The following is a 12,189-nucleotide window of genomic DNA, read 5'->3' on the forward strand; positions in this document are numbered from 1 at the left end:
TATTAATCCTCTCAACTTTGGAGGAATCTGTGATTTGGGAGATTCATGCCTAGAATAGAAGTCCAACGTGTTTCGTAAAGAATAAGACACTAGAAGAAGCTTGTAGTAGTGTTAAACCATCAATTGCTCACTTTCGAGTGTTTGGCTGCATTTCTCATGCTCATGTTCTTGACAGCAAGCGCATCAAGTTGGATGACAAAAGTATCAAATGTATCATACTTAGTGTCAGTGAAGAATCTAAAGCATATCGACTATATGAACATTTATCTCAGAAGATTATAGTAAGTCGTGATGTGGTGTTTGAAGAGGATGGAAGCTGGAAGTGTGATAAAAAAACATGAGAAAGTTACACTTATTGATTTAGAATGGGAAGAAGAAGACTAACCTGCTACTACACGTGAAGCAATTGTGCAAGTTGAAACTGTGGAAGAAACTACTATAGTTGCTTCACCATCAAGTCAAGCTTCAAGATCCAGTGCGATTTCACTTTCACCAATTGCTCAAGTAAGAGAAAGAAGACAGAGAATGTGAATGGGAGATTACATTAGTGGAGAAGGTCTCTCAAATGAAGAACAAGATGACGATGCTATATTCTTTGCAATGATGACAACCTCAACTGATCCTATGTACTTTGAAGATGCTGTAAAGAATGCCCATGGAGAGATGTAATGGATGCTAAGATTGTTGTTATTGAAAGAAACAATACTTTGGAGTTGACTGTTTTTCCAGCTCATGCAAAGAAGGTGGGAGTAAAATTGGTGTACAAAATAAATTTACATGAACATAGAGAAGTGGAGAACCTCAAATCCTGTTTAATAGCAAAAGGGTACACTCAAAAGCATGGAGTGGATTATTAAGAAGTATTTGCTTATGTGGCACATTTGGAGACAGTTCGTATGGTGATCTCTCTTATAGCACAAAAGAAGTAGAACTTAATTCAACTTGATATTAAATCAACTTTTTTACATGGAGAAGTCAGTGAAGAATGTTTTATAGCACAACCACCTGACTATGTGGTAAAAGGAGAAGAATTTAAAGTCTACAAGCTGAAGAAAACTCTATATGAACTCAAGTAAGCTCCACGAGCCTGGTACAGTCTTATAGAAGCCAATTTTAGAAGGGAAGGTTTTCTTCAATGTCCTTATGAACATACACTCTTTGTTAAGATGGGAGGTGAAGATAAAATTCTCATCATATGTATCTATGTTGATGATCTCATATGCACTAATAATAATGAATTGATGTTTAACAAATTCAAGAGTTCGATGATGCAAGAATTCGATATGATAGATCTTGGATAGATAAAATATTTTCTTGGGATAGAAGTGATGTAGAAGAAAGAAGACATTTTTATATGTTAAAAAAAGTACATAGAAGAGATACTTGAAAATTTTGAAATGGCTAATTGCAATGCAGTTTATTATCCAGTTTTTCTTAGTTCTCAACTTACTAAAGATGGGAGATACTACCGAACCATCCAAACCTCATACACGTCTCCCAAGTCATGGAGTCGTCCTAAGCCTTCTCCTGAAACCGAAGAACCATCGATCTTATCCGAGACTACTTCCCAGCCAACCTTAAGGCCCTATTTGATTCCTTTTTGATTGTTTGAAGAAATTTTCAAATCAAAAGTCTTTAAAAAATTCTCTAAAAATCCGAACAAATAGAAAATGGTTCAATATAATTTTATAAATTTAATTAAAAATGTTTTTAAGACTTGTTTGAGATATTTTCTCAATTTTCACGAACTTTGTAGGTTAATAACTTGAGTTTTATAAGTTCAAAAAATATGATAAAATACTTAAATAATTCTTATAATTTATTCAACTATAGTAGCATTAACATTTAAACTTTAAACACTTTCAAATTTGTACCTATTGTGTGACAAATACTACATCTTGTACTTTAATTTTAGTCTTGTTTAAATATCATGGATACCCTATTCACCTGTTTAGAAACATAACGTACATGGTCCCTTAGACATATGCTATATGAATTAGATGTATGTTTATGTTTGAATTATCAAATAAAGTGTAATATTTTCACATTTTAAAAAGGCTAATTGTTTAAGAGTAGAGACGGTTCATTTGGACGGGTGTGTGGATCATGGCGTTGAGACCTTTACCAAACGTAACCAAGAACTAAACCTGAAGCTAATGTTTTTAAAAATACTTTTTTATTAATTTCTAAATTGAGTAAATTAGGATATCGTAGAGATGAGCTAATTGAGTTTGTCTCTAGGTTAATCGAATTAATTGGCTTTGTTAGAAATAAACTCGGGCTTAACTTACCATTTTAGTTTCTCATCCCACATAGAATTCGAAAGTAAGGTAAACATGCAACTAATTGCTTCTTAGTCGATTTATCGACATTTCACGATCAGACCTATAGACGCCAAATTTTACCGCGTAAAAATATTATCTAAAAAATCTCAATATCACCCAAACTACTCTGCTAGGAATGTTATGTATGAATGAGTAGTATGAATGAGTAGCAAATATGATAAGTTAGTTCACTATAATTCATCCTATTTCTTACCAGTTCACAACAAATAGGACAAATAAATTATTTTATCTATCAACTAAGAAGTTCATATACTAAAATCTTAATCCAATATATTCATTACATAAATTAAGAATTTGTAAAATAAGAATTTTAAAAGTTAGACAAATATATCTAATTTCCTTTCACAAACATCAACAATTTAGATCAATATCAAACAAAAGTTACTTATATTTTAATGTTTGAGGTTCATCATTGTCATCTTCATGTTTGAGGTTCATCATTGTCATCTTCAATGTCTTCACTCGAATCTTCCTTAACATTATATTACAATTCTCTATTAGTCTCAAATTTATCATTTGCATCATCAAAAATATCATCATCATGAGCACAGTCAATTTTTTTAGTAGAATTTGAGCTCTGTTCTAGTTTGTTTGAAACTACGGTTATTTTTCCTTATTTTTAGCATTTCATTTTTAGTTTATGGCGTAGTGGGTGGTTTTTAGGAGAGTTTTTAGGAGATCATGTCCATGCATTTCCCTATTTTTAGCTACACTATCTACTCATTTAGTTGTATTTAAATGATTTTCACTTAATTCAAAAAGGGAAAAAATACTATATTTTTTCCCTTCTATCTCTTCTTTTACACAAAAAGGAATTCTTAGTTCAAAATAACCAACAAATTGGTATCAAAGCTATCTTCTTGCGAGACCTGTGAGTGAGAGAATCCACCACGACATCTATCTTTTTTCCATGGATTCAGATACACCCTTTCCATCATTAGAACCACCTGTGTTCAATGGTAACAATCATCATGTCTAGGTTTCTCGAATAGAGGCTTATCTGGAGGCAAATTATCTTTGGGAACTGTTGATGAGGAGTATGTAGTTCTAGAATTACAAGCTAACCCAACACTAACACAAATAAAGAATCACAAGGATAAGAAGACAAGGAAGTCGAAGGCAAGACTACTCTGTTTGTTGTTGTGTCAATTAATATTTTCATCAGAATGATGACCATCAAATCATCATTTAAGGTCTGGAATTTTCTCAAAGAAGAGTATGAAGGAAATGAAAATATTATGGGGATTCAAGTCTTTAATTTAATTAGTTAATTCAAGATTGTGAAGATGAAGGATTTAGAGACCATCAAAGAGTACTCTAACATATTACTCACAATTGTCAACAAGGTAAGATTGCTTGGCACTAAATTTCCTAATTCCAGATTGGTTCAAAAGGTGTTGGTAACTGTTCTTAAAGGTTTGAGGCTACCATTTCCTTATTAGAGAACACTAAAGAACCGTCAAAAGTCAGTCTTTAGAAATCTTGAGTGCCTTCCAGGCACAAGAACATAGAAGATTGATGAGGAATGAAGTGTTTGTAGAAGGAACATTGCTAACAAAAGTGCAATCAAGTCAAAGTGAAAAATGGAAGAAGTATTGGAAAAGTAAGAAGGAAAGTACATGTTCAAATTCTCCAAGCACAAGTAGAGGTTCTAAACCACATTTTCCTCCTTGTAAACACTGTGAAAATAAAGTTCATGCACCTTTTAGTTGCTGAAAAAGGCCAGATGTACAGTGTGAGAAGTATCATATGATGGGGCATCACTAGAAGATTTGCAAAAGTAATATACAGTTGAAGGATGTGACTCAAGTGAACCTTTAACAAAGAAATGTGGCTCAAGTTGGAGATCAGGAGGAGCAGTTCATTGTGGAAACTTATTTTGCACCAAATAGCTCAAGTAATAACTAGGTTGTGGATAGTGGCTGCACCAACCACATGACATTTGATCGAGACCTCTTCAAAGAACTAGACACATCATTCAAATCCAAAGTCAAATTTGGCAATGAAAAGTACCTTAGAGTAAAAAAAGAGACTATTGCGGTAGGCAGTTCCTCATGTACTAAGTTGATTAAAGATGTGTTATTTGTGCCCGACATCAATAAAAATTTATTAAGTATTGGTCAGCTACTCGAAAGACGTTTAAAGGTGATATTTGAAAGAAAGGTGTGCTTAATCAAAGATACAAATGGGATGAATGTGTTCAAAGTCAATGTGAAAGGGAAATATTTTTAGCTAGATCAACTAAAGAGGAGGAATCAGCCTATTCAATTACAATATCTCAAGCTGAGATTTGGCATAAAATACTGGGCCATTTCTATCATAATACAATGCTGAATTTACAGAAGAACGAGTTTATAAATGGACTACCTCAAATAGAAGTTAACTTACTAGAATGCAAGGCTTGCCAATAAGGGAAGCAATGAAGACTTCCTTTCAACCAAACAACCTAGAGAGAAACTGAGAGGTTAAAATTAATCCATACAGATCTTATTGGGCCTCAAAGAACACCTTCATTAGATGAGATTAAGTATTACATAGTTTTCATTGATGACTATACTAGGGTCTATTTTCTCAAATTCAAGTCTGAAGTTGTTGATGTATTTTTGAGATTCAAACACTAGATAGAAGCTTAAGGTGGCTACAAGATTCAGGCATTAGGTATTAAGGTCTGATAATGACAAGGAGCACACCTTAGAAAAATTCAACACTAACTGACAACCCCATACAATCCTCAGAAGAATGGAGTGAGTGAGAGAAAGAATCGCATTATCATAGAGATGTCAAGGTGTATGCTTCATGAGAAAGAATTGCCAAAGGAGTACTAGGTAGATGCAACAAACACTACAATCTTTCTACTCAACAGGCTACCAACTAAGATTGTGGAAGGAAGGACACCCTTTGAGACATGGTATGGTTACAAGCCTTCTGTGAAAAATCTCAAAGTATTTGGGTGTTTGTATTATTCTTATGTACCATAGATCAAGAGAGATAAGATAGAAAAAAGGCTAAAGCTGTAATCTTTGTGGGGGTACTGCACAGTTTCAAAGGCTTATCAAAATTTTCAGCCTCAAACCATAAAAATCTTGATAGGTCGAGATGTGCACTTTATGGAGAATGAAAAGTGGAATTGGACAGAAGTAGAACCAATTCCATATCCTTAGCTGGATGAAAAAGAGTTGGTGGATGATGAACTAATGAGGGGCACAAAATTGCTTTCTGATATCTACTAGAGCTACAATGTTGTAGTCTTTGAGCTTGCAGATTATTGACAAGCTAAAAAGAATCCAAAATGAAGATCTGTAATGAAAAAGGAGATCACTATGATCGAGAAGAATCATACTTGGAAGCTTGTAAAGAGACCAAAGGACAAAATGGTGATATGAGTGAAGTAGGTGTTCAGAACCAAGCTGAATGCAAATGATTCATTAACAAGCACAAAGTGACGCTTGTTGTTAAAGGGTATGCTCAAAGTTGTGGTGTTGATTTTTCTGAGATATTTTCTCCTGTTGCTAGATTAGATACCATTATATTGCTACTTGATTTGGCTACTGAAAAGGGATGGAAAGTGTACCAGTTAGATGTTAAATCTGCATTTCTTAAAGAGGAGATTTATGTTCAGCAACCTGAAGGGTTTGTTGTGAAAGGGAATGAAGATGAAGTCTACTTGCTCAAGAAGAAGAGTTCTCATGGTGCTGTAAGTAGCATGAGATAATTGCACAATCCACAACAGAAGCAGAGTTCATTGCTAGTTACTATTGCTGCAAATCAAGTTTTATTGTTGAGAAAAGTACTAATTGATCTGAGCTTGGGACAAGAAAATTGTACAAAGGTGTTTATGGACAACCAAACTGTAATTTCTATCACGAACAATCATGTTTTTCATGGGAAGACCAAACATTTCAACATCAAGTTGTTCTTTATTAGGAAAGTATAAAAAGAGGGGTCTGTTAAGCTGAAGTATTGCAAAAATAAACTTTAGTTAATAGACATGTTAAACAAGGCCTTACCAAGGAACAAGTTCGAGTTCCCAAGGGAGAAACTTGACATCTACAGCAACTCAAGCATGGAGGAGTATTGAAGTTTGCTTAAAACTGTTGTTATTTTTCCTTATTTTTAGCATTTCAGTTTTGGTTTATAGTGTAGTGGGTGGTTTCTTGGAGAATTTTTATGAAATCATGTCCATATATTTCTTTATTTTTTAGCTCCACTATCTAGTCATTTAGTTGTATTTAAATGTTTTTAATTTTATGAAAACTATTATGTTTTCCTTCTCTCTTCTTCTACACAAAAACGCATTCTTAGTTCAAAATAATCACTAATAGCAAAGGAGATGAGATAAAGAATCTAGGTGAGAGATTCTCCAATTTTTACCTCCAACAAACCAACTCAGTGGTTGTTGATCACTGTCTTTACTTTGAAAGTCAATAAAGTAGAAATTAATGATCTGAAAAACTGATTGAAAATTATAGATTGGAAGTCTGTAAGTCTGCCAAGACACTTTTGACAGATATATCATTGCAAAATTTTATTGAAATATCAATCAAAAAAGTATGCAAAGAATTTTCCTAATGTTAAATTTTGATAGACTTTCCCACAAAGATAATACTTTGTGATCCAAGATCAAATTCGTCGCAAAATACATCGAGAGTTCTCTATGTTTGTTTCTTGCGTCTCAAATTTGGTGGGAAACCGTTGATATTTTCCATTTATTTATAAAAAAGATATATTTTGTCACATATAAATTTGTTTTTAAATGTACAATATTTTGTACAAAATGATCCCAACTGAATAAATGATACAAGATGATCCTCATGAACTAGAAAACATGTATCCATAAACTTGATAAACTTGAGCACATATGTACAATGAACGAGAAAAAAAAGAAAAAATAATTATATTACGAAGATGCAGGATAGATTGAGCCTCCCATGAGATCTTTGTGATTGCTGATAAGAAAGAAATATTAAGTTTAGAAAATTACCCATCATAACTTTAAGGCAATGCTTAAACTTATTTTTATATTTTTAATAAAATGTCTGCCTAAACCTCACATTAATTAAGGAAGTAAAGTTAGATATTTATAAATTAATAGTATATTTCTTAATGTGAAAAGATTTGTTTGACTTGAATTGCAATTTTAATTTGTGTTAGGTTAAGAGTTTGGATTGTTCTAAAAAAAAATGACTTTGCCCCTACCCGAGGGCCAGCCCTCCCTTAAGGTATAAGATTTTTTTATCATCATTAATTTTTGAAGGAACTAGATTCATATATAATATATTTTCTATTATTTCAAATAATTTTTTTTATCCTTGTCTAGATTATAGTATAATTTTTTTTTTACCTCATTTGATATAAATTTTCTTTTCAATCTTAACCAAATAGAATTTTTAAATCATAATTTTTTTTAATTTTTTTTTAAAATATAAACATTTTCATGATCTAATGAAAACTGATAACTAATTAAATAATCAATTTGTGTCTAGATTGTCTTTCTCTATACAATGCAAGAACATCCTCAAATAAACTTGGTTGCTGAAATAAAGATATTAATTAATAAATGCTCAAGATTGTTAATCAATTAGAAAGTTAACCATTGCTATAGAATAAAGTTCAAATCTCACTTAAAACGTTTTTAACTGAAAGTGTAAGTTATGATTTTTGGAAATAATTCTACCTCCCTAAAAAATGAAAACAAACAAACACTTAACATCACTAAAAGAAGGCAATGCCGAACATTATTGAGAGTTTCCCTAAGATAATGTTTTTTAATGAAATGCCTGCCTAAATCTCATAAAGAAGTTTACTTAGATATTTATAAATTAGGGTAGTATATTTGTTAATGTTACAAAGGATAATAAAGAATGAAAAGATATATATGTTTGAAACTTAATTGGGATTTTAAATTGTTAGATTTGGAATTATTGCTTCACTCAAAATGAATCTGCCTAGTCCAAAGGTTTGCTTACCTAGCACTTAAGGTATAAATTTTTATTATCATCTATTTCTTGTAGGAACAAGATTCATATGATATAATTTTTATTATTTCAATCTTTATTTTACATTTTAATTTTTTTATCCTTATCTAAATTACAATATAGTTTTTTTTTACTTCATGTTATATAAATCTTCTTTGCGAGCATAATCAAATTATTTTTAGATCATTTTTAGTTTTTGAAAAAATTAACTAATGTAAACATTTTATTTCATGATCTGAAAAATAGTTGGTAACTAATTAAATAACAAATTTGTAAATAATGCAAGAACTTCCTCAAATAAACTTGATTGATGAGTGAATAAAGGCATTAATTATAAATGGTCAATAATGCTAATCAATTAGAATGATACTAATTGCTATATAGAAATAGAACATGGAACATCACTAAAGGTCATAGGAATAGAATACACACAAGTCAAACATTCTAATTTTATAATAATAATAATAGAACATGGAACATCACTACATGATATAAGAAAACATGTCAACCACATCCTATATACCAACTTTTTTCTCTTTTAAAGTGAAAACCAGCTTCCATTTTCCGATCATCAAGATTGCCACCAAGAACAACAATAACCATACAATCCACAATGGGTGTTCTAATTACAGAATCATCCAACGTTGGAACTCCCAAATTAGTAAAAAATCACATCCTTTATCAAGAAAGGAAAATTTCAGTTGATCCAATCTCATTTAAAGAATCTTCTTTTAAGGAAGGCCATCCTTCTCTTCTCCTTCCTCGTCTCAAACCGGGTAAATTCTTGAGCAGCAGCCTTCCTAGCTCTGCCACGTCATCCCCCCGAATTTCCAGCCCATTAAAAAAGAAATGGAAGAACCAATCTCCCACATCCCAACCATCCTCTCCCAGCTTGAAGATGATAGATCCCACAACTGGACAGCAATCATTGGCTCTATCTCGACTCGCCCAACTGCAAGAGATCCAATTTCAGAGGAGCAAATCGTGTGGTGAGGGTCGTAATACCTCCCCAAACTTGAGCACGAGAAAGCTGAAGACCAAACACTTGAGGGGTCACGTGGAATCTATTGATCATAACTCCGATCATCCACGAGAAGCCACACATAAAGGAGTAGAGAAATTCAAATGTGGAGCGTGTTTGTTTCTTCCCGGATTTGGGAAGGCGAAGCTTGTAAGGCCACATAGGTCGACCGAGGAGGAAGAAACCATTGATGGTGCTGGAGATGATGATGATGTTATCGAGAAATACAATGCCAAACAAGTAAGCTCCAATAGAGTGTCACTAGAGAAGTTCGAGTGTGGGTCATGGACATCATCGGCCATTGTAATGGACGGTGAGGATGGCATAGTGGATGTGGGAGGTCTCTTCTTTGACAATGTTTCGCCTGTAGCCAACTCTTTTGTCTTTGACGGGGATCTGAGAGGAGCTCTGAAGAAGGTAGTTGTGGGATTCGAGAGGGATTCATTTGGAGTTGATAATAGGAAGTCGGCTGAGTCAGGGTCTCGCCATGTAAGGTTCTCGAATGTGTCCCCGAGGTCAAATACTGCTTCGCCGACAACCATTTGCATTTCACCTCGACTACGTCAGGCTAGGGACAACTTCAATGCTTTCTTAGAAGCCCAAACCGTATGAAGAACAGACATGCTTAAGTTGTTTTTGATTGCTGTTACAAGGACTGTGTATTTGTATGTGGTTGGTTATAAACTTTGAGTATAATTAAGAAATGTGTGTTCATTTGATTTTTTCATGCTCGAATAATATAAAAAAATAAAACACAAATAAAACGGAAGTAAATAACACAATAAACATACAATATTTTAAACATTCTCAAAATTAATTAAGGAGTAAAAAACTACATGACTTTACGTCCAAATCTAACTTCATTATAATCAGATGTGGAGTATACAATCAAGGTATAACAACCTTAAATAGAGCAAAATAACTATAAGGGCATAACCAAAAAGATATAAAATTTTTGGTCCCAAACGAGAAATATAAAACTCAAACTAGGAAAAACTTTAAATCACATAAAATCATACTTCGAGAAATCAAAAACATGATCCGCTTGTTACCAACTTCTCGATAAAATCTCAGCTCAATCGAACTTCATTTGAATCTCCATTGTCAATTTGATGAACACATAAGAATACAGATGAAAATCTGTTGTATTTTCTCTCTCTACCTCCATTTTATTTTGTACACATTCTTTTTTCTTTTTGAATACTACTCTATTAAATACTAGAGTTACTAAAAATATAACATAACTCTTAAAAAATACTTTAATACCTTAATGAAATTAAAATGAATCTGAGCAATTTTGGCACTTTTTATGGTTAAGAGCCGAAATAAAAAAAACACAACAAACTCCTCCCTCACAACTACATAATGAATGTTGTCAACCCGACGGTTATACAACAAAACTTGAACTTGTTTTGTGGTAATTCCTTAGTCTTCATATTGGCGCAACTATCATTTGTATGCACTTTCTCTAAAATCAACAAATTTTCATCTAACAAAACTCGTATCCAATGATACCTTAAATCATCTAGAATGAAACATTAAAATTTTTTCTAGATAAATAGCACTTTGATTATCAAAGAGAAGCACGTACCTCTCTTGCATAATACCAAGTTTAAATAATAAATTGAACACAAATTAGCTCTTTACAAGCTTTTATTGCTGCAATAAGTTTAGTCTCTGCGGTTGACAACACACACATTTTTGTAGTCTCAATTTCCAAGAAATAGCTCCCCCTCCAAAATTATTCAAGTATATTGGAGTGAATTTTCTTTTGTCAACATCATCTACCATATTTGAGTAGGCATAACCAACTAAATTAGGACTCTAATTTCCAAGGAAAAGTCTCATACTCGATGTGCCTCAAAGATACTTCAATAACCACTTAACCACTTCACAATGTTCTTTTTCTGAATTTGGAAGGAACCTGTTCACAGTACTGACAACATATGTTATATCTGGCCTAGTGTTAACCATAACATACATAAGACTTCCTATATAAAAACTTGTTAGAACAAAATCATTGATAATTAATGGATAAAACTAAGTTTTAATTATATATATATATATATAATTTTTAAGGCATACAATTATATTAATATATATAAAGATAACAATAAGGTGATGTAGTATAGTGGTAAGTACTCCCGTTTGTCACATTGGAGACTTGTGTTTGAATCTCAACAGATGCAAACAATAATTGGAGTTTTATTATTTCTGGGAAGCGTCCGGCTAGATGTCTGCGTGTCCGGTTCAGCTGAATGCAAGTTCGGCTGTCTCTACAGTGCATTCGGTTGGATGTATGGAAATACTGAAGTTGAGCCAAAACCGAAGTTCAGGCGTCCGAAATGAAGTAAAGCTAACTGATCTCAACAAATGAATGACTTCCACGTATGTGCTATTATTCAAACTAGCATGTAGCCTGTGAAAAAAAATTACGATTAAAATGTAATAACATTTTTAATTTCTCTCACATATATATATCCAAATTAACTACAACTCTCGACTCGGTAATTCAGATAGACTTTGAAATTTAAGCATCATTATATATATATATATATATTAAATAGTTAAAAAGTTGAACTTATATTGTTAAAACGTCCCGCGTTCATCAAATTTGGTGTTGAAATTAAAATATAAAGTTTTGTTATCCTAATTGTTTAAAGGGTTGTACTTGTTTTGTTAGGTTGCAAGTTCGAAACATGCCTATAACATTTTTAATTTTATTTTTAACTGTTTTAAGTTTATGGGCGGGTCAACCCACAATCCGACCAAAATATCCATTTACTCTCACATATATATTCAAATTAACCACAGCTCTTGATCCGGCAATCCGGACACTTTGAAAATT

General features: G+C 32.6%; 1 protein-coding gene across 1 annotated transcript; it reads left to right on the plus strand.

The window, feature by feature from the left end:
- Positions 1-531: 531 nt before the first annotated feature.
- On the plus strand, positions 532-9,953 carry LOC124939102. The gene is made up of 3 exons (XM_047479613.1): positions 532-665; positions 5,859-6,046; positions 9,007-9,953. Exons 1-3 carry the CDS (start codon positions 532-534, stop codon positions 9,951-9,953), a joined length of 1,269 nt encoding a protein of 422 aa, XP_047335569.1.
- The last annotated feature ends 2,236 nt before the right edge of the window (positions 9,954-12,189 follow it).

Source organism: Impatiens glandulifera, chromosome 5 (assembly GCF_907164915.1).
Source record: "Impatiens glandulifera chromosome 5, dImpGla2.1, whole genome shotgun sequence".
NCBI lineage: Eukaryota > Viridiplantae > Streptophyta > Magnoliopsida > Ericales > Balsaminaceae > Impatiens > Impatiens glandulifera.

Coding starts and splice junctions, on each gene's coding strand:
- LOC124939102 (XM_047479613.1), top strand. CDS start 532: ATGGGAGATTACATTAGTGGAGAAGGTCTCTCAAATGAAGAACAAGAT. Junction 666..5,858: donor AAGAATGCCCATGGAGAGAT/GTAATGGATGCT, acceptor TCCTGTTGCTAG/ATTAGATACCATTATATTGC. Junction 6,047..9,006: donor TTCTCATGGTGCTGTAAGTA/GCATGAGATAAT, acceptor TCCTTTATCAAG/AAAGGAAAATTTCAGTTGAT.